This window comes from Vitis riparia, chromosome 14 (genome assembly GCF_004353265.1).
Source record: "Vitis riparia cultivar Riparia Gloire de Montpellier isolate 1030 chromosome 14, EGFV_Vit.rip_1.0, whole genome shotgun sequence".
In the NCBI taxonomy this organism is placed as follows: domain Eukaryota; kingdom Viridiplantae; phylum Streptophyta; class Magnoliopsida; order Vitales; family Vitaceae; genus Vitis; species Vitis riparia.
The window spans coordinates 8,183,875-8,205,210 of NC_048444.1; the positions used below are offsets into that span (position 1 = coordinate 8,183,875).

General features: G+C 36.3%; 3 protein-coding genes across 7 annotated transcripts; all 3 read left to right on the plus strand.

The window, feature by feature from the left end:
* On the plus strand, window positions 1–9,736 carry LOC117930878 (protein FLX-like 2). Of its 2 annotated transcripts, none has more exons than XM_034851646.1 (5): window positions 1–103; window positions 4,780–5,356; window positions 5,643–5,788; window positions 5,893–5,993; window positions 9,034–9,736. In XM_034851646.1, the coding sequence occupies exons 2-5, from the start codon at window positions 4,800–4,802 to the stop codon at window positions 9,490–9,492; spliced, it is 1,263 nt and encodes a 420-aa protein (XP_034707537.1). In that variant the 5' UTR covers window positions 1–103; window positions 4,780–4,799; the 3' UTR covers window positions 9,493–9,736. The 2 variants fall into 2 exon arrangements, with proteins under 2 accessions (XP_034707537.1, XP_034707538.1); XM_034851647.1 differs by lacking the exon at window positions 1–103 and adding an exon at window positions 1,338–1,479.
* A 1,492-nt stretch (window positions 9,737–11,228) lies between these two features.
* Window positions 11,229–19,862, plus strand: LOC117929805 (BRCT domain-containing protein At4g02110). 4 transcript variants are annotated; one of them, XM_034850220.1, is made up of 8 exons: window positions 11,229–11,320; window positions 11,570–11,681; window positions 11,982–12,130; window positions 12,465–12,598; window positions 15,501–15,693; window positions 16,963–17,583; window positions 18,679–18,858; window positions 19,523–19,862. In XM_034850220.1, the coding sequence occupies exons 2-8, from the start codon at window positions 11,603–11,605 to the stop codon at window positions 19,697–19,699; spliced, it is 1,533 nt and encodes a 510-aa protein (XP_034706111.1). In that variant the 5' UTR covers window positions 11,229–11,320; window positions 11,570–11,602; the 3' UTR covers window positions 19,700–19,862. The 4 variants fall into 4 exon arrangements, with proteins under 4 accessions (XP_034706111.1, XP_034706112.1, XP_034706110.1 ...); XM_034850221.1 differs by lacking the exon at window positions 11,570–11,681 and having other exon boundaries at window positions 11,232–11,320; XM_034850219.1 differs by lacking the exon at window positions 11,229–11,320 and having other exon boundaries at window positions 11,329–11,681.
* A 116-nt stretch (window positions 19,863–19,978) lies between these two features.
* LOC117929806 (tetraspanin-8-like) lies at window positions 19,979–21,336 on the plus strand. Its single transcript, XM_034850223.1, has 2 exons — window positions 19,979–20,725; window positions 20,880–21,336. Exons 1-2 carry the CDS (start codon window positions 20,249–20,251, stop codon window positions 21,195–21,197), a joined length of 795 nt encoding a protein of 264 aa, XP_034706114.1. The 5' UTR covers window positions 19,979–20,248; the 3' UTR covers window positions 21,198–21,336.

Here is a 21,336-nt window from a genome sequence, read left to right on the forward strand (position 1 = left end):
AAAAAATACACGGAAGGGAAAAATGATTTAGGTTTATTACACGGTTTAAGGTTTCAGTTCGGGAGAGGCAGTGGAGAAACGGCAGCGTCATCATCTCCCCTAGGTAACCCTAACCCTAACCTCGTTTCTTTCCCTTTCACATGCGTGTACGCACTGGTATTTGATTTGATTTTGTAATGTTTGGGTGGATTGTGTTGTTTCATGCCCTAAAGTTGCTCAATTCCGAGGCAAGTTTGTTGATTTTACATTTTCTCGCTGGATTGTGGTACTGGTTGTGGGTGTTGTTTATATATGTGGTCTTGATGAATTTTCACGGTTTCATGCTTGGGTTTTGAATTAATGGACCTGTTCGACAATCAAAACAACAACTTTTTATTTTTTATTTTTGGTCTTTTTGATTTGAGTTGGGAAATGGAAAGAATGGCCTTTCCGAACAAAAATTTCCTGAGAATGGGTTCTTTCAGGAAATGTCTGATACGATCAGAGAGGAGGACATAGAATTCTGAAGCAAAATCTCAGTTATAGGGGGAAACCCTTATTTCAAGACTACTGATTTGAATTGGATGGTACCTGTTCTCATGCCAATAGATGACCCAATGAATATTACAGGTGGATGATTGGAATGAAGGGGTGATTATTGATGATAATAATAAAATGATTAATTTAGATGAATCCATTGGCATCTTTCACAAAATTTTTATGCCCAACTGAATGCTAACTTCTTACTTGGAAACAACTCCCCTCATGCAGTTTATGAATGTGTCATTCTGATTGCTACAAGTCAACCTTGTCCCCCGGTTTGAAATAGTGGAAAATTTATTTGGATTTCTACCAATTGGGACAAGTAGTGTCTTCAGGAAATCCATTTGACCATTGTACCAGGACTCGAGTCATGGCCTGATTGGGTTTATCGAGTATAGTATTATGTAATAACAACTTCTTCTAGCTAAATTTTTCCTTCACCCACCCATGGAAATGCAATGTCAGGTACAAAATTAACTCAACCTGTTTTTGCTCTTGTTTTTGTTTTTTGTTTTTTGTTTTTTTGTTTTTTTTTTGTTTTTTTGTTTTTTATGTTTTTCCTTTGAAAAGGAGACTTGGAAATCTGGGTGGATATGAGATTAGTTGGTGACTCATGATTGTAGCTGTCCAGTCCGTTGAGCCACTTGAAATTGGCTATAATATCTTGGTGCTAGATGTAAATTTCTTCATGGCACTGAAAATCTTTGCAGTAGGGTTGGAGGAAGCAAGTAAACCAAATGACCTATTTGAAACTCTATATCAGTTCAACCTTCATCCATAGTCTGGCCTGAAGTGGCCAGCTGCTACATCCAAAGACACCCTCCCAACAGCGAAAGATTATCTGTGTCAAAGGTGGTACCTTGCCATTGGAATTTTCAACCAACAGGAGTGCTAGTGAACTTTGTTCCATATGTCACATCAGATGAAGAGGAGTTGGTTGGTTGAACATTGCATCCGGTTAGTTTGGCCATTTCTGGAATCAAAAGTCATGAATACTTTGTCACTTGATAAGAATCACTGTTGGATGTTGTTTAAATTATATCCTTTCCTTTGCATGGCATGATAGGATTTAGATCTTGCATGCAAAGGGATTTGTAATTCCTCTGTCAAGTTCTCTGCAGGCTTGTTATCTTCCTTATCCTAGGCTGTGTGAACTTTCTCCACTTCATCCTCCCCTTCAAATAAAATATTTGTGCTTTTGTTGCACCTACAAGCTGGTCTATAACGCTCAAGATAGCGGTTTCACAGCTCAACTATTTTCTTTCATTTGTCTCATCTTGTTTCAACTTTCAGATTGGAAGTAAGGAACTTCCAGTAGGTTTGTGATTATTGGGATTGATTTATGTTGTTGCTTAAATGTTCCCTTAGAATGTTTGGCCATGGGTTTGGTGCATTCCCCCTGTTGCCGTGGCAAATGGTTTTTTTTTTTTGATAAGTAAAGGATATGCATTCAAAAGGCACAACGCCACAAGGTATACAGGGAGTATACAAGGCAGCTAAGGCCTCAATAAATAACAACAAAAAAGAATCACCTTCCTTTAAGTGGAAGCTATCCACTCTAGGAAGCCTATAAGGGAGAACGCCTCCTCACCTACATACAATTTGGCCCAACTCCACAGATTACAAACAAAAAAATTCTTTAACTTCTGAACGTTCAACACACCCCCCCTAAAAGCTAATCTATTCCTCTCCTTCCACACCGTCCAAAAAATACACAACGGAATGACGTCCCAAATCTTTTTCCTCTTCTTTCCCACAAACGAGCCCCTCCAGCTAACTAAAACCTCCTTTACAGTTTCTGGAAAAACCCATTTCACATCAACTAAACCAAACACTATATCCTGTAGAGCTCTAACCACTGTACAATGTATAAGGATATGATTTACACTTTCTTCCTCACAACCACATAGGAAGCAGCGATTTGGAAGTTGTAGTCCTCTTCTTTGAAGTCTATCCAAAGTAAGCACCCTCCCCCACGTCGCCTCCCACGCGAAAAAAGCAACTTTAGTTGGCACCCTTGCCACCCAAATGCTTCTTGATGGAAAGCCTGTATCATCAGACCTTGCCAACAAATTATAAGGTTCCTTGACCTTGAATTGACCACTTCTACCTTTCCTCCACAGGACTGAATCTTCCTCCCAAGAGGGTTTGTGACCCCTCAATATGTGTAGAAAATCCCCAACCAACTCCAACTCCCAATCATTGAAATCCCTCAAAAAATTTAGATTCCAATTTCCTTGACTTGAATTTTGATCCCACATGTCCTCAACCGTTGAGTTCCTTTGAACCGCCATACCAAAGAGATGAGGAAAACAATGGGACAGCGTTGACTCTGAATGCCACACATCTGTCCAAAATCTGATCGTGTTGCCCTTCCCTACTCTGAAAGTCATGTTATCCCAACACCACTCTGATTCTTTCCAAATCTCCTTCCAAACCCCTACTCCCACCGCCCCATTAGCCTTCTTTGGCCTCCAACCAAAGTCCTCCTGCCCATACTTCACCTTGATCACTTGTTTCCAAAGATTATCTTTGTTACAAGCATACCTCCATATCCACTTGCCAAGTAAAGCTTTGTTCAACATAGCTAGCTTCCTAAGGCCTAGCCCACCTTTATCCTTGTCTGTACATACCACCTCCCAATTTACCAAGTGAGTTTTCCCCTCCATATTTCCCCCTCCCCACAAAAAGTCCCTTTGCACTTTCTCAAGTCTTCTAGCAACAATCTTGGGCATTCTGACGATAGACATTTGGTAGATTGACATGTTAGACAAAGTACTTTTTATTAAAGTGACTCTTCCCCCTTTAGAAATATATTGTCGTTTCCAAAGGGCTAGTCTCCTCCTGACTCTCTCTTCCACCCCATCCCACATATAAGGTGCTCTATTGAGAGCCCCTGAAGGAAGACCCCAGTACTGAGAAGGTAAGGACCCCACCCTGCAACCTAGCTCAACAGCCAACTCCTCCATCTCCACCACCTCTCCAACTGGAATGATTTCACTCTTGGCTAAATTAATCCTTAGGCCTGACGCCGCTTCAAACCAGAATAAAATCCAACTTAAATGAGTTAGATGATCCTTTCTGGCCTCACAGAATATGATGGTGTCGTCAACAAAAAACAAGTGAGAGATGTTCAAAGGAGGTTCACTACCACCCCTTATGTTACACCCTGATAAGAAACCCCCCTCCACAGCTCTCCTAATAAGAACATCTAGTACTTCCATTCCCATAACAAAGAGATAAGGAGACAGGGGATCTCCTTGTCTAAGACCTTTAGAGCTAGGAAAGAAGCCTGCAGGCACTCCATTAACCAACACTGAAAATTTAGCTGAAGATAGGCAACTCCACATCCACCCCACCTACTTAGGCCCAAAACTCATTTTCTGCAACACCTTCAACAAAAACTTCCAATTGATGCTGTCATAAGCTTTTTCTATATCCAGTTTGCATATAAGACCCTTTTCTTTTTGTTTCTGCCACGAGTCTGTCACTTCATTTGCAATTAAGGAAGCGTCAAGAATTTGTCTTCCCCTCACAAATGCATTCTGAGAAGTAGAGACCACCTTTCCAATCACTATCTTCAATCTGTTAGCCAGCACTTTAGCCAATAACTTGTAAAGCCCCCCTAGGAGACTAATAGGTCTAAAGTCTCCAAGGTCCTCAGCCCCACTTTTCTTGGGGATCAATTCCAAGAAAGTATTATTAAGGCTCTTGAGGAAAGAGCTATGTTCGTAGAATTCCTTGAACATTTCTAGAATCTCCTCTTTAATAAACTCTCAACAACTTTGCCAAAAAGCTAGAGTAAAGCCATCCGGGCCAGGGGCTTTATCCCCATTCATCTCCATCAGAATTGCCGTGGCAAATGGTTTAAGGAGAATTGTGTTATTGCCACGTAAAATTGAAGAAGTTAAATTTAGTATACCTGTTTTGATAATTTGATGGTTTATAATTGTTTGAAATACAATTTTTCTTTTATGGTGATAGGAAAGTTCTTTTTTGTTTTTTTTTTCTTGGGTGATGTATATTAGTCAGTGGCTACTCAGGTTTTTGAATTCTTCATAAACTCTTTGCTTGTTGCTTGAATTTGGAAATTTTCCAGACCTCTCTATGCTGCTTTTTATTTCAATCAGTTCTTTTCCTCAATTTTTTTTGTTCTTGTCTCCTATATTTAAGAAAATTAGTTTTCTTTAAATTCGTCTTTTCTCTATCTTATGCAATTTCTATTCTTCTTCCTTATTATGAATATTCTGATTACAGGTCAAAACTAGCAACTTAAGATGGGAAGCAAAGGTCGAATCCCACCTCATCTAAGACGCCCTCTTCCAGGTCCTGGATTAATGCATCCTGATTCATTTGTTCCTGGAATTCGCCCTCCACATGGTGTATTTTCTCCTTTTGATATGTTGCCTCCGCCGGAAGTTATGGAACAGAAGCTTGCTGCACAACATGTGGACATGCAGAGACTCGCTAATGAGAACCAGAGGCTTGCTGCTACACATGGAACCTTGAGGCAAGAACTTGCTGCGGCACAACATGAATTGCAAATGTTACAGGCTCAAATTGGAGTTATGAAGTCTGAGAGAGAACAGCGGATGAGGAGTCTTACAGATAAGATTGCCAAGATGGAAGCTGAACTAAAGGCAGCAGAGCCTGTGAAGTTAGAATTGCAGCAGGCACGAGCAGATGCCCAGAGTTTGGTCGCAGCAAGGCAGGAGCTTATTTCTAAAGTTCAACAACTGACTCAGGATCTACAGAGATCCCACTCAGATGTGCAGCAGATTCCTGCTCTGATGGCAGAATTAGAGAGTCTAAGACAGGAATACCAGCACTGCAGGTAAATTTTTGCACTGTTGTTTACAAGTGTCTGGAAGTTGATGTTTTCTTAAAGTTAGGTGCTAATCACTTTAAGCGATCAAACTGGAAGTTGATTCTAAATAGTATATTAAAAATATAGCTTGAAGTTTATTGTAGGAGTTCAGTTATAAGTAATTGTTTCTTGGAATTGTTTTCCACTGTAATTCACAGGTTCTCCTTCCTTTGAGTCTTGGTTAAATATTCTTCTTCTAATTCATTTGACTGAAATGATGAAGGTGCCATGACTTTCTATTTTGATCATTCAGGGCCACCTATGACTATGAAAAGAAGTTATACAATGATCACCTTGAGTCACTTCAGGTGATGGAGAAGAACTACATGACCATGGCTAGGGAGGTGGAAAAGCTTCGTGCAGAGTTAACTAATACAGCTAATATGGACAGAAGAACTGGTACCTTTGCTGTCTAAGACAGCTATTCATTCCCTTTTAGAGTTCTTTGTTTCTCATATTTATTGTAATTTGTATATGGTTGATGTATGGCATTCAAAATGCAGGTGGTCCATATGGTGGCCCTACAGGGTACAATGAGGGTGAGGCTTCTGGGCATCATCCTATTGGACACAATGCTTATGAAGATGGCTATGGTGTTCCTCAGGTTTGTCATCTTCTTCATGTTCAGTTTTGCCTAGGTTTTAAGTTTATTACAACTTTATGCTCTGTTATGTCATCCAATTCGGGTGGAAACCAAGGTCATATTCAATTTCACATAAAATGAATGGGATAATTCTGTCTTAATCCATCATTTGTTGCGTAAAAAAACCAAGATGATAAAAAAATCTAAGCAAATTGACAATCTTACAGTGGAAAAAAACTGGGATTTATTGATATGTGAATATGGGCATGACTGGCTCTCCTGGTGATGGTATTAAGTTGCATATGTTGAAGCTCCAAAAATCAATATCTGGACATGAAAGATATAATTTTATACCTATCAAAAATAAAAAATTAAAGATATGATTTTATGCCGTATTTTGTATGTGTTCATAAATGTTGATTGATCATAAAAAGTTATAGGCATCTTGTTTTATTTTGTTAATTTGAAAAATTCTGGCCATTTTATAAATTTATACCATCTGCAGGTTTCTTTTAGAAAATTTTGGTGGATAACTTGGAAGAATATATATGATTTTTGTACTATAGAATGTCATTCCTTTTTTTTTTTTTTCCCTTTATAATGGGTTTCACTTTTTGTTTTAGTAGGCTTCCCTACAGAATGTCAATTAATTGAGTTATTTTGATAGATAAAATAAAAGAGTACATGTAAAAAGGAGGCCCCACAGGAGCATCACAAAGTATATAGGAGGTATACACCAGTTTCCAAAAGGTAAAACCAAGAGAAAGAGGGGCTACAAAAAGAATACTTGTCCTCACCAAGAACCTAACCAATCAATAAAGCTGATTAAAGACAAAGGACCATCATCTATAAATTTTGTAGTCCACGACCACAAATTACAAATAAAAGAGTTTTTGAGCCTTTGGTTTGATAGTGCTTCATTTTTAAAAGCAATTTTATCCCTTTCTGTCTAAACTATCCAAAAGATACATAAGGGGGCTACCTTCCAAGTCTTTTTGCACTTTTTGCGCACAAAAGAACCATTCCAAGCAAGAAGGGTCTCTCTAATTGTAGAGGAAAGAACCAAAGACATGCCAAAGATAGCAAAAAGCATCTACCATAGAATCCTTATCTTTATACAGTGAATAAGGCCTTTCCTCATGTTGCCCCCCATGCAGAGAAGCCACCTTAGGCAGTATGTAAGGGCTTCAAATAATGCTTATCTGAAAGGAGACTGGAGTCCAAAGTAGAATGGAGGGTTTTAACGGAAAACTTTCCGCTCTTTGACTTTGTCCTTAGCACCCAGTCTTCCTCACCCCTATACACCCTCTTCTCTTGAAGTCTCAAAAGGAACTGCTCCACAGTTTCAACCTCTCAATCATTGAAAAGCTTAGAGAAGCAAGGAGTCCAACCACCCCCTTCAACTGATGAATTCCAAACATCTGCCACCTAGGCCTCTTTTGAAACAGCTAAGGCAAATGAAGAAGGAAAGGTAACACACAACAGTTCGTCTCCACACCACTTGTCATTCCAAAACCTCAATCTTTGACCATTATTCACTAAGTAAGACACTCTTACTCATGAGATCCAATCATTTCTGAGGACTTTCCATAACCCAACACCATACTCATCCCTCACTTCATGAGAGTGCCAACCCCCCTTCTTCTTCCTCATACTTCCCATTGATAACTTGCTTCCAAAGGGCCCCCCTTTCATAAGTAAAACGCCAACTCCATTTGCATAGGGGAGCCTTGTTTAGTGTTGATTAGACACCTAACTCCCAAGCCCCTCCTTTTATCTAAATAAGCAATTGCCCACCTTACCAAGTGTGGCTTCCAAATGAGAGCCTCATCGCCCCAAAGAAAATTCCTTTGAATCTGCTCTAACCTGAATTTGACTGACTTTGGCATGCAAAACAAAGACATAAAGTATATAAGCATACTAAAAAAAGTGTTTCGAATCAAAGTAATTCTCACTCCTTTAGAGATATATTGTTTTTTCCATATGGTCAACCTTTTACGGAGCCTCTTTTCCACCCCATCCCAAGCCATTATAGGTTTCAACGGGGCACTCAAAGGAAGAGCCAAGTAAAAGGAAGGAAGGACACCCACCTTACAACCAAACTCAAATGCCAAGACAGTCAACTGATTAGGTTATGGTCTCAAGTCTACCTTGCTAGATGTTTTCTCTTCTATCCTAAATATATTTTGTGGCTCTCTGTGATGGTTTATTATTTTATTTAATTTCTTGATAGGTGATGATATTACTTGGTTTTGCAATCTTAAAATGCTGTGTTGGTGGATGGTGATGAAACTTTGTTAAGGGAGAGCAAATGATAAAAATGGCAATATTGGGAGAATATCTAAGTAAAATATTGCAGTTGTAACTAAGTTATTGTCATCTTTCATAAGTATGTGGATTGTGTTGGCTTCTTTAAAAAAATGTGGATTAAATATAGGAAAATAAGATTTAAAAGAGGTGTGACATTATTACTGGACTCGTTACAGGCCATGGAGCAACCCATTCTCAAGATTTTTTATAAATGGAACTGTATTTAGGGTATTGATTTATAGTTCTACTTGTTTTTTTTTTTTGTTTTTTTTTTTTTTTTAATTTTTTTTTTTTTTTTTTTTTTTATATATAAATCATGAAGAAGTAGTGGCTGTATATGGTGGAGTGATGCCATGTAGAAACTACTAATCTCAATGGTATTAAAATGAATTGGAACAAGCCAGATAAACTTAAATATTGATATTTAGTTGGTAAGGGCATGTGGGACCTTGCTTCCCTTGAAAGCCAAGCTGTTAATGCAGATTATTTAAGGATTGAAGTGCTTATTGCATTGAATGTGGATGTATTCTGAGTCCCAATCTGGGTAATGAGGCTCAACAGTTTCAAATAAAAGGTGAAATTCTGCTGAAAATTAAGAGGTTAATTGAATTGTTTGAATCTGGCTGGGGGAGAACTCACTAGGAGTTAATTCTGATTGTTTATGAGGTGATGCTTTTCCCTCTGATTCCTTATGGACCATTATTCAGATGGTGAAGGTGAAGACTGATAATGCGCTTGCTTTGTATGACAGGGACGTGCCCCCCTCCCTGGTGCCACAGGTGGTGGTGTTGCTGCTGCAGGTGGTGGTGGTGGTGGTGGTACTCCTGCTTATGCTGGACCTCAATCTGGCCCTGCTGCTAGCAGACCTGGTTATGATGGACCTAGAGGACCCGGCTATGATGCACCTAGAGGACCTGGCTATGATGCACCAAGAGGACCTGGTTATGATCCACAGAGAGGGCCTGGTTATGATGCTCAAAAGGGGCCTGGTTATGATGCACAGAGAGGGCCAGCTTATGATGGGCAGAGAGGACCGGTTTATGATGCACCCAGGGGCACTAACTATGATGCACCTACCAGAGCTGCCCCTGGCCCCCATGGACAGGTGCCATCCGGAAATAATGTTCCTTATGGGTCTGCAACACCACCTGCACGTTCAGGAGGTGGGTATGAGGCAGCACCACGAGGTGGAAACCCTGTTAGGAGATGAGCAGGAGATTTTTCAATGCTTGTTATTTGATCAATGGACATATCCTTCATTCTCTTTTGTATTTTTCCCCTCTAGCAAGGCCCTACATACAAAATCTTTCTTATGATTATGGAAATGTTGCTATGAACAATATACATTTACAATGTAACATGTGAGTGAAAGAAGTACATGGTTGAAGGGAGCATGAGCAGTTGAAGTATGAAGGAAGCCATCCTTGCATAGCATCTTCCACCTTTCTTAATCATTTTGTTGGGGTTTTCATGTTGCCATAGACATGTTTGGTGTTGTGTTTTTTACTCTGCTTACTGGGCCAGCTTCTACAGTCTCTTCATTCATCTATGGCTTCTATGGCCGCAATATTTGGTTTATTTAGTTTATGTTTGGCAGAATGCAGAAAGGCTGCCAATTGTTTTCCTATTGAACTTCATCGATAAAAATGGTATATGACTTAATCAAAGGATAAAAATATCGGTAATCATGGATATATTAATAGTTCGATTTTACAGATATATCGAATATATTAGAGATATATGGATAGATCTAAAATTGATAAAAACTTATGAAAATATAAAACAAAGCTCTTATAAATGAAATTAGAAGTATAATGGATATTTTAAAGTTATTTTATTGAAAAAATTAATATATATATATTATTTAATAATAATATTATGATATTTGATTATAATATGTTTAATTTTAAAATATATTTAATTTAATTGTATTAAATGATAATAAATGTATAATTTTTTAATATTTTATTAATATATTAATGATATTAAAAACTTTTTACTACTTAATTAAATGAAAAAAATTTATTTACTTATAAAATAATTATAATTAATTTATTGTTTAGAGGATTGTTTTATATATATATATATAATTAACAAAAGGCAAACTTGCTCTAATTGTTAGTGGATTGAAAATATTGTATTCATATGTACATGATTACTTGGCATGCTTGTTTTTGAATATGTGTATTTGGATTCAAATTCGAAACTATTGATTTTTACATGAGTAGAGTGATAATTTAAGGTCAATTTGGCCTCAGTAGAAAGAGGTAAGAAGAAAAAAATTAGAAAAATGACAATTTGAAGAGGAGGGTGGTCAACAAGCTGGGCAACTGGGCTCCAGTACCTTCACTGGTTTTACTCACCACCTCATCTACCTCAGCCTTGACCTATTATTTATCCTTAGTTACATAGATGACAAGCACTTGGGGAATACATACGATTTTATATCTTAGGTCTTCTCATCATAAAAAAAGGGGGAGATTGTTAATCCCGGATTTTTTAAGATAATTAATCGAATTTTATCGATATCAAAATGAAGGATTGTAATTCGATGATTTTCATTAAATGACGTAGACAAAAACGAACCATTACACAAAACAAAAATGAAATATAAGAAAACTTTTTAAAATTAATTTTAAAAAATTATTATCTTAGTAAGTCTCAAAAGGTTTTTACATTATATTCAATAATTATTTATTATTTTGTATTTTAAAAAATAAAAAATAGGAAGTATATGTAAATAGGTACTAAAAATATAATATATTTTATTTTTAACCAAACCAATTAAAATCTTATAAAATCGGCTGTTCATTATCAAATATATTTTTGTTATTTCGATTTGGAGAAAATATTTTTGATCCACTTGATTTTATTACGATTAATTATTAAATGCCAAAACGACGTCGTATTGTCATCAAAAGGAAAAACTCCTCGCTGTTCACTGCTCTCTGGTTCCCTAGCATCGTCCTTTTACAAATTCAAAATTCTCAATTTCCCGGCAAGACTCACTCTTTCGCCAATGGAATACCAATCTCAAGGTTCTCTCTACTTCTCTCTCTTATATATCAGTCGACTCAGAAAATCATCTTAGGGTTTCATTTTCAAGTTTCTTTAATGGGATTCTGTTCATTTTTCGCTATGTGCCGTCGTTTGGATGCGGAGAATGTATGAGAAGACAAGGGATTAGAGTTTTGAAATTTTGGGATTTTGATCTTCATCATTTGGGATTCAGTAAAACTAAAGTACGGATACTTAAATTTGAATTCTTTTCTTTGCCTCCTTCTCAGTCACCAAATATAGGGTTCGGGTCCGTTTGGCCGATGAAAAATCGTAGCACTGAAATGAATACTCGGAACCATATGGGAGTTGGGGTTTTCTCGAATGTTGTGAGATTCAGAGGTTTCTTTTCTTTTTCCCTGGTTTTATCAGCATCCAATTGAAGCATTATTTCTTATCATAATTGCCCCCATTTATAGCTTAAGGTCCTGTTTAGGTTGCATTTCTTGACGCAATTTCCTTGCTTTTAGAAGCTCGAATGAATGCACATTTTTGCTTCAAAACCCCCCACCCCCCCCAAAAAAAAAGAGAAAAAAGGCAAACGAATGATGCTAAAGCCTTTTGGTTTTAGTCAGTGTTGATTTATTAAAGTTTGTTCTGCAAATTTCTGTATGGTTGAGATCTAATATCTTGTTCTTACAGAATCTGGAGAATCTGCTATTCAAGGCATGGAATCTATTATTGCTACTGTCAGCGGCTACCATGGCGTGGAGCGGTCCAACCTCATTAAGTTGATATCACAGACCGGTGCAAAATATGTTGGAACAATGTCAAGATCAATTACACATTTAGTGGGTTTTTGATTTTGACCATCAAAAAGTTGTCTTTTTTTTAAAGCTGCATTTGGTTGCAAAGAATTGCATCGGATTTGAGATTCCATTTATAAGATTTGAAAGTTTTTCTTTTATTATAAGTTGTTATAAACTTAGATTTGGGATTTATGAAATTCAAATTCAGTTTTCATTTCCAAATTAACTGGTATATTATGGGATTTATGCATTTAGTTTTATTTTGAAGGGCTCATTTCCAGTAAATTAAAATGAACCTTACATTTTCTTTCGCATTTGATTATGGCAGTTATTATGAATATTTAGTTGATTGTTTCCCTTTTTGTTCTGTGATTAGGTGTGTTGGAAATTTGAAGGAAGGAAATACAGTCTTGCTAAGAAGTTTAAGACATTGATTGTTAACCACAGGTGGTTTGAAGATTGCATCAAGGCGGGGAAGCGCCTTCCAGAGAACTCTTATCTCCTGCAGAGGTATGTTATCATGGATATGCATTTCTGTGTTTTGTTGCAAGAGCTTGTTGCCTCTCAGAGTTTGTGTTAGTTGGGCCTTTGTTTCATAAACTCGTTATGTTTCTATAGTATATTCAGAATTTCATATTTATCAACTGTAGTTTTTTCATAAAAAGTATATTAGATTGGTTTAAACCTAGGATATGTAGGAAATTTCTCACTATTGATAATTAGAGTGTAGCATTGTTGTAAAAGCCGGACTGGTGTTCTGACCATGTTTCAACTTGAAAGTTGAAACAACCATTCTTCTGGGTTGGGTTCAGTAAAGGAAAAATAATTCTAGAAATAAGTCCAAGACAACTAATTCAACCAATTAAACTTGATAGTTTTATGGTTTTATAGAAACTATTTAAGTAAAAAAGATGGAAAAGTTAATACATATTCTTGCATTGTCATTAAGCTCATGCCTTTTGATGACACTTCCCTTATTCTTATGCACATATCATGACTATAAGATTATCAAATTAAAGTTTTGATAAATCCTTCTCACAAAAATGCAGTGATACAAAATGAATCTTAGTCCTTCAATGTGAACAACCCTTCTTGTATATAGATCTCTTTGTTATGGAATATGGAAAACTGAATTCAAAATTTTCTTTTCCAGTCTGAGCAAAAAGATTGAACCTAACGACCTTTGCAATTTTAGTGAATACATTGCTGTGTTGTGCACTTGTTTCCCACTGTGATCAAACCAGTTTGGAGTTTTCATTTTAATTATGAAGTCATTTTACCTCTCATGGGTCCTGGATCTACACGAATACAAATACTTTTAAATGTATTTGTCCCATAAAAGAAATTCCTGACCATCTTCATATTATCATACACTGCCATGTCCCTGTATCTAGATTTTAGGAAGTTTCCAGGTCAATCACTGTATTCTTATTGAAAGAAGAGTATGTCCCCATATCACATTCCACATGTCAAACACCTAAAAATTGTCTTTTCAAAGTGCAATTTTATTATTAAAGTACCCATTATATCAGATTATAAGTCCATCCTTAATGCAAATAAAAAAGGCCAACCTAGCAAGCTTTTGAATGTGTAAGCATGAGACACCGAATTGGAATGCATATCAGTATATGAACTTGAAAGATTAAATTTTTTTTTTCAAAAATTGAAATTATTGGAAGAGATCTTTCAAGTTCCCAAGCTTTTTGTTTGGAAGTTGAATTTCCAAGTTGGACTGTTTGATAACCAATCATTCTTGTACAAATGCCACAATCCTGATGTAATTGTCCCTGAAATATAGTAGTGGGAAGATCAATCACGAGTTTGCAGGACCTTTTTCATGTATGGAAACCTCAAAAGGTTGAAATGATAATTTTACTTTTGAGTGATTATGCAAGAGATGTGTTGACTTTATTGCTTGCATTAGAAGGTTTAGTTCTATTGCTATTGTTATAGTGATAATTGTAATTATAACTATGCCTAATTGTTATTTTTATTGTTATAATATTTGTTATTATTCTTATCAATTATATATATAAAAATACACATATATATGTTTGACATATGTGTAAAAAATAAAAATTAATCAATAATGATTAATTTGACATTTGTGTTAATAAGAAAAATAATGATTGATTTGAAGAAACCAATATATATTATCACAGAAAAATGTGACATAAATATTTTCATGCATTTGGAAGTAAATAAAGGTATGGATTCATATTGAGAAGCGGTAGAAACACCTATTGATCAATGGAATAGGGAGAAGTGTTCTATGTATCATAGAATGTCAGAATCTTGGACTGGATCTCAGGTTTTTTTTAATAGGTAGCATTTTTTCTTTTTGTCTTTGTTGGAACTTGAACCTAGAGCCTCCTACATCTTCACTCCAATCCCTTGCCACTTGAGCCAGGCCTTAATGGCATTGGATCTCAGGATCACTTGACAGGCATGAGCAAAAAATTGTCACATCTATATAATATTCTTGTTTAATTGTTTAATTTTTGTTGTGACACTTCTTCCTCTCTATAGATTTTTTGAGTATTTGATGGAACTTCGAGTGAAGTGTGGGGGATAACCTTCTTACCACATCTAAGGATCTTGTATACCTGGTGTTTATCACTTTCTACTTTGATGCAAGACTGCTCTGCCATGCAATTGTAAAAAGCGCCTACCTTTTATATATTTATATATTTTTTGATCAGAAGTGCCTACCTTTTATATAAGTCACTTGTCTCCTTTTGCCGGTTGTTTGATACAGCAAAGCCATCAATAAGGCAGTATTTAATAATCACCTGGAGTTAATTGTGTTATTTTATATATGCCCTGAATATTTAGCATAATACAAACATAAAGGCATTATGTTCTTTAAATGTAATTTAAGATGTGGAGTACTCTACTAAAATCAAGGCACAGATACAGAAAACCTGTCATGTAGTTTAGGCAGAAATCCTGGCTTAAATCTGAGCTGTTTGTTTTCTAACCACATTTGGATTTGCTTGTCATCCGTAGGAGTGAGCTTGGGCAGAGCCAACATGCTGAACATGGTGATGCCATACAGACCTGGGGTATGGGGTGGCTTTGGGCTTAGGTTTAAATATTTTATAGTGTGTGGATAGCAGCCTGGTCTGTGCATGTCTGTGTGTATGTGCATGTATAAAATAATCATAAAATACATACTAATGCAGCATCATCCAGGCCTTAATTTCAAGTTGATGTCCTACTGCGCTTCAGGACTAGACTATGCCTATGTGCCCATAAATTTTAACTTTAAGCCTACCCAAACAGCAGCCAAAATGTTCAGCTTCACGGGTCACCTGCCCTTGGCCACTGCAGTCACTGCTGCATTTTTTGTATCATTACTAATAAATTCATGATCTAGGACTTACATTTATTGGCTTTTGATTCTTGGCAGTGGGCAAGAAGTGGGGCCATTATCATTAGAAGTTCCACTGGTTTCTGAGAAGGCAAATCCTCTGACTAAGAAGAATGGTAGAGCACGTTCTGTCCGAGGCAGTGCTTGTGATATCTCTAAAGAACTGTGGGTTGATAAGGGGTGGGGAGGTGCTGATGATGCTGTTTGGGTTGACTCTTTTTTGCTAAATGAGGTAACAAGACAATCTAATATATGATGCCTTTTTCATAGAGTACAGTGGGTATAATTTAACTAATAATATGGTTCAATTAATTACACTAGAACAGGATGAATTCTATCAGTTTGATGTGTTGACTTATAAGTAAAGAATTAAGAGTGAGCTTCTTAAATTGCATTAAAAAATTTAAGAGTGGTTAAACTTGCTCTTCAATTTTGTAGAAAACTAAGTGTCCGTGTGTATACACTTTCCGTTTTCTGTTTTTAAAAACAGAAAATAGTAGTAACTTCTATCTAAAATACAAGACTCTTAGAGGCTTACAATGAAAAATGTAAAGGTTTTTTAGGACCAAGAAAAAAAATTGAGCTATTACAAATTTTTATTGCCTTGAATTTTAAAATTTTTTGAAAGTAATTTTTAAGGACATAAGGTAAGTTTATACTTTTTGTATAAGAGTTTCTACTTTTCATATAGAAATTTTTATTTTTAAAAATAAGAACAGAAAGTGTATCCAAACGAAGCCTAAGTATTTTATGTTCTCCATAATTTCATGTGAAATTCGTATATGGGCTATTAACATTGAGCAGAGAAGTCAACAACAATGTGAAAAGTAATTCAATGTGCATTTAAGTATCTTTTCAAGAAGATATGTTTGGAATTCTAATGAGATTGGATTTGGTCTCCTGGTTTAACCATAGCTAATTTTTCAATCTATTGTGGACTTAGAACACTTATCTAGTTAAGATGATATGATTGGGAAGTTATGTGCATGCTGGAGTGAAAATGGGAATTATTTTATCTAGTTAAGATTATGATTGTTGGAGATATCAGTCAATGGAGTAGTAGCAAACAGGAAAAGTCATTCTAATTATAAGATTATTATGGTTTCACTGACTAATATGATTTAAGTTTGGCATGCAAATTCACTCCACCTGGTGGTAGAATTACTTCATTTTCTCAAAGCTCTATTGTTGCGGTTGTTAGAGAATCGTTGAACCTTTTGTTTCTTAGGGGTTTCTACTTATCATAAGGGTGCACTGTTTTGTTTTTGTGATACTTATCCACATTTTTGGGACATATTGTTCTCTATTTCTTTTCTCCTGGTTTTGTTGCTTAGAATCGTTGTTGCTATTGCTTTGAGTTCTGTTCACTTGATAAACCTACTCATTTATATTCTTCTTTCTCTTTAAGTTTTTCTTCTGCAATATTTAACTCAGGAAAAGAGTATGTTAGTTATTGTGTTTACCATTGAAACTTTGGGGCTTTTTGTTTCTCCTTGAATAGCATGAAGAATCAAGTTTTCGTTCCCACCGACATTCTGTAAGGCAGAAAAGGAGTAATTGCAATTATATCTACAGCAGTACTTCATCTGAACCTTCTCGTAAAGGTCGGAGGCTTGTTAAAAAGAATGCCAGTAGAGATATGTTGGAGTCTTTGCTTTCTGACTCTGATAAAGAATGCAACCTAATTACAGCTCGTAACAGACGAAGTAATATTGGGCCTCCGCCTAACTGTTCAGATGGTGTCAGGGATGAGAGTACTTCGACAATTAGAAGATTAACATCCGATGATGGGTTTTATGACCGTGGTAGTCATAGAGATGGAACTTTGGAAGATGTTGAAGAGATAAGAGATTTGAACCACAGTCTTGCTTCTAAGGATTCAAAATTGCATGGTGAGAAATTATCAACTGTTCCAGAAAGAACATCTCAGGATGAGGGTTTTGATATTGAGGATAACATAAATAGTGAAATCAAAGACGGGGATCGGATTCGACAAATGATCCCTACTTCAGCAAATTTATCATGTGTAATATGCTGGACAGAATTCTCTTCAACCAGAGGTGTCTTGCCCTGTGGACATCGCTTCTGCTACTCTTGTATCCAAAGCTGGGCTGACCACATGGTACATGTTCTCTGTGCATTCACTTTTTATCTTTCTCTCTCTCTCTCTCTTCTTCCTTTTTTTCTTAGGGGTTTATATGCTCATTGAAGCTTTTCGTGATAAAGAACAATTTTTATTGGTTAAATCCCCAGTTTTCTCAACATGGAAAATTACAAGTGCATGTGATGCACAAGTGTGTATATATATTTCATTCTTCATCCTTCATCTTATATTTCCCAGTTAAGAGTCTGGAGGTTAGAAATTTTAGTTGTAAACTGTGCTTCTATTCTCTTCACTGTATGGTCCTAATGTTTTTCTTTTATTTCTTCATTATCAATGAATAGTAATGAAATTTAAATTTTGGGAAATAGCTGGGTCCTGTTCCTCATAATTCTGTTTAAGTAATGTCACATTTTGAGTTCACTAACAGTTTGGGTGATATCTATTTTAAAATATTTCCCTTGTTTTCTAATGGCCAATTTCACAGACATTGAATGATCCTGGTACCTGAAAAGCCCTATGATTAGCCTAGGCAATCCAATTTGCCAAGTGGCAACTCAGTTTTGTTGGTAACTTTACACATTAAAAGAGTTAGAGTTGGCTTGCTAGTGTATTAGGTCAAGCCCTTAAGAGGATTTGATTGTAAGGTAGATAGTCGGACAATGTGATAAGCCCTGACAAATTTTTTTTCAGAAGGTTTTCTATTTTTTATTTTATTTTATTTCTCTTTCTCTGGTGATGGTTTGAGAACTTTGTGACTAGGGGCAGTTCACTTATTAGTGGGCAACAATTAGTTGCCAGTGCTTAAGTGCAAAGAACACTTTATTATCTTTCCTTTCAGTGTTGCCTATCAAAAGATCTCTTCCTTTCATCATTACATTTTTTGTTGGCCTGAACAAGTGCATAGTTCAGTTCCATATTTTCCTGGATCCTAGATACATAGTCAGATTGTTTAATTATGAGAGCTTAATATTACCTCATGCTTTCAATCTGTGAGGAGGTTATTTCTTTTGATAAACTGAATTCTTATGCCTTGTCTAGTTTGGCTACCAGCAAATCATGTTCTGTTTTCTTTATGATGAACTCATTTTATTTTGTAAAAATTAACTTCTACAGGCTTCAAGGAGAAAGACTGCGACATGCCCTTTGTGCAAGGCTAGTTTTGTGAGCATCACAAAAGTGGATGATGCTGCTTATTCTGATCAGAAAATATACTCACAAACTATTCCGTATGCCCCATCAACATCAGATATTCTCATCCTTGCTGATCAAGAATCTCCCAGTTTTGGACCCCAGGTAAATTTCTATCCCATATACTAGACAGCTCTATATGTTTGGTTTTAAAAAGTACTAAGAAAAAGGAAAAAAAAATGCTAAAGAAAGTAATTTTCTCATGTTTGGCTAGTTATGGAAAAAAATGAAAGAAAAATAAAATAGAATTAAAATTAGTTAGAAATTGATGTATTTTCAAATTATTTAATCTTTATAAAAAAGAAGAAAAATAAGCAATTAAAGTTATTTTGACAAAGCATGTACAAATAATTTATTAATTTTAAATTTATTTATTTTCTTTAACTTTTCTTTCCTTCTATTTTTCTTTGCTATTTTCTTTTGAATTTTTCAAGAACCAAACATATGGTAAAGGGGCAGTATAACTAACAGCAAGGTTTTTCTGGTTGTAAATAAAAATCTAGAACTCCTTGGCTCTGCTCTTTTGGTTTGTTCAGGCAAGTTCTTTTGATAGATTTGAAAACTCCACCATTCACTCATTGTCCTACATAAGAGATTTTCATTACCCAGACTTGTAGCAGAATCGTGCCTTTTTCATTCTTTCGGTCTTTCTTTCTTTCTTTCTTTTTTTTTTAGGTAATTTTAAATACCCATCTTTAATATGATTGGATTTTGCACATATTTGAGTTTTAATGGTTACTTTCTTGTGTTCTATTTCTGGGTTGAGCAGTCCTCACGACCACCAGTTTGTTGTGAATGCCGTTGCCGAGAACCCGAGGATCTTCTTGTAAGCTGCCATCTTTGCAGGATACGATGCGTTCATTCGTATTGCTTGGACCCCCCCTTGTTGCCATGGACATGCATTCACTGCAAGGATCTCCGAATGCTCTACCATCACTTCCATTAGCATGCATGCATTTAAATTGATGTATCTATCACAAATGTAGTGATATTTTTGTAAAACATACACTGATTTTCAAAAGCATTCGAGCTTGAAAACCTTATGCTGATCATATCGCTTCCGATTCATATTTCTAATGTATGAACTGTGCCCCTTGATATCATGCTTCTATTTATTTGTTCTTATTTTTTTCTCACAAAAATGTGACATTTTCACATTTTAGTTGGGAATTAATTCAGATCAGACAGAAGACCCAAGATAGTCAGTGGGATAACCTTCTGGGAGAGTTGGTTCAGAAAATATTTTCCTTTTCAAAGAAAAAAAGGCACTTTCTAAATTAGGAGAGTAACAAAAAAAACCAACCCAAACTGTATATGTCCAAAACAGCAACCAATTCTTTCCTTCTGAAGGGCAGCCATGAGGGAAAAGCTTCCTCCAACTTCTGTCTAAATAAACATTTTTCATTCTCTTTCTCGCAAATGACCAGAGTTGTATCCATCTCTTCCTAGAGAAGAGATTAGATGCGTATGGTCATGTAATCAAATCTAATAGAAAATGCTTGGAGCCTGTAGTGGCATGTTCGCCTGCTCAAATTTTCTCACATTCTTAAGCTCCCTGCCTGTCCTTGCTGCAGCCGTGATTCTGCGATATTACGGGCATACAAGGTGCAGTACCTATCTAGAAGTACCCATGTGGGTGCTTGGGATCTTCCTCCTCCTGGTCTCCCTCGCGGGCATGACTGGTTTGTGGTGTGGGGTTACGTTCATGCTCTGGTTATATCAATGGCTGATGTTCTTGTTAATACTTGTTCTCTGCTGCTTCACTGTATTTATGTTCATTGTGACGGAGGAGAGTGGTAGCAAATGTGGAACAGGGGAAGACCCTAGGCTCAAACAGTTCTCGGATTGGTTGCAGTGTAGATTGGTTGGTGAAAGCAACTGGATTGGTATCAGAAGCTGTCTCTCTGAGAGTAAAATTTGCTCAGACCCAGCCATTTCCGGGGGCAAGCCTGGAGTATTCCTTCCCATTAAGGTCTCTCTCATGCAATACTTTAATTGATGTTTTTAGTATCTGTAACTCGGAATTTATGATCAACTGAAGCTCCATATCAATGGCTAGCTGTTGGGTTCATTTCTACAGGTCTAAAATTAGATATTTTATTTCTTAGTTTATTTTTTTTCTACAGAATGGTTGCTGCATGCCTCCTTCTCAGTGTGGTTTTGTCTTAAAGAATGGTAGCATCTGGACAATCCCGAAATCAGGCCTAGCTTCTAACCATCACGATTGTCTTATGTGGAGCAGCAAACCAAACAGACTCTGCTATTATTGCTATTCATGCAAAGCTGGGTTTCTTGCGAGGCTAAAGAATGACTTGAGGAAGCTAACCACTTTCAGTATCTGCCTTGTTTCCTTCCTCATCATCAACTTCATCATCGGTTGCCTTGCTTGCAGAAGTAGTCAAGCTGTTGGTCTGTTCCAGATAAGACGTAAAGATCAATTTTAGCCGAACTACCTTATTATTTTGTTGACAATCCTTTGATGTCTTTCACTGGATTTGGGACAAGCTAGCTATTTGATTAAAACTGTTACTAATTTATGTATATATGTTGCTTTCATTTCCTTCCTACCAATGTTGAATAACA

What these genes read in the sequence shown, in the direction of transcription:
- LOC117930878 (XM_034851646.1), top strand. Translation starts at nt 4,800, where the DNA reads ATGGGAAGCAAAGGTCGAATCCCACCTCATCTAAGACGCCCTCTTCCA. An exon ending in TAATATGGACAGAAGAACTG is followed by an intron (nt 5,789 to 5,892) that starts GTACCTTTGCTG and finishes TTCAAAATGCAG; the next exon opens with GTGGTCCATATGGTGGCCCT. An exon ending in ATGGCTATGGTGTTCCTCAG is followed by an intron (nt 5,994 to 9,033) that starts GTTTGTCATCTT and finishes TTTGTATGACAG; the next exon opens with GGACGTGCCCCCCTCCCTGG.
- LOC117929805 (XM_034850219.1), top strand. Translation starts at nt 11,450, where the DNA reads ATGAGAAGACAAGGGATTAGAGTTTTGAAATTTTGGGATTTTGATCTT. An exon ending in CAAGATCAATTACACATTTA is followed by an intron (nt 12,131 to 12,464) that starts GTGGGTTTTTGA and finishes TTCTGTGATTAG; the next exon opens with GTGTGTTGGAAATTTGAAGG. An exon ending in CTCCCAGTTTTGGACCCCAG is followed by an intron (nt 18,859 to 19,522) that starts GTAAATTTCTAT and finishes TGGGTTGAGCAG; the next exon opens with TCCTCACGACCACCAGTTTG.
- LOC117929806 (XM_034850223.1), top strand. Translation starts at nt 20,249, where the DNA reads ATGCTTGGAGCCTGTAGTGGCATGTTCGCCTGCTCAAATTTTCTCACA. An exon ending in GAGTATTCCTTCCCATTAAG is followed by an intron (nt 20,726 to 20,879) that starts GTCTCTCTCATG and finishes TTTTTTCTACAG; the next exon opens with AATGGTTGCTGCATGCCTCC.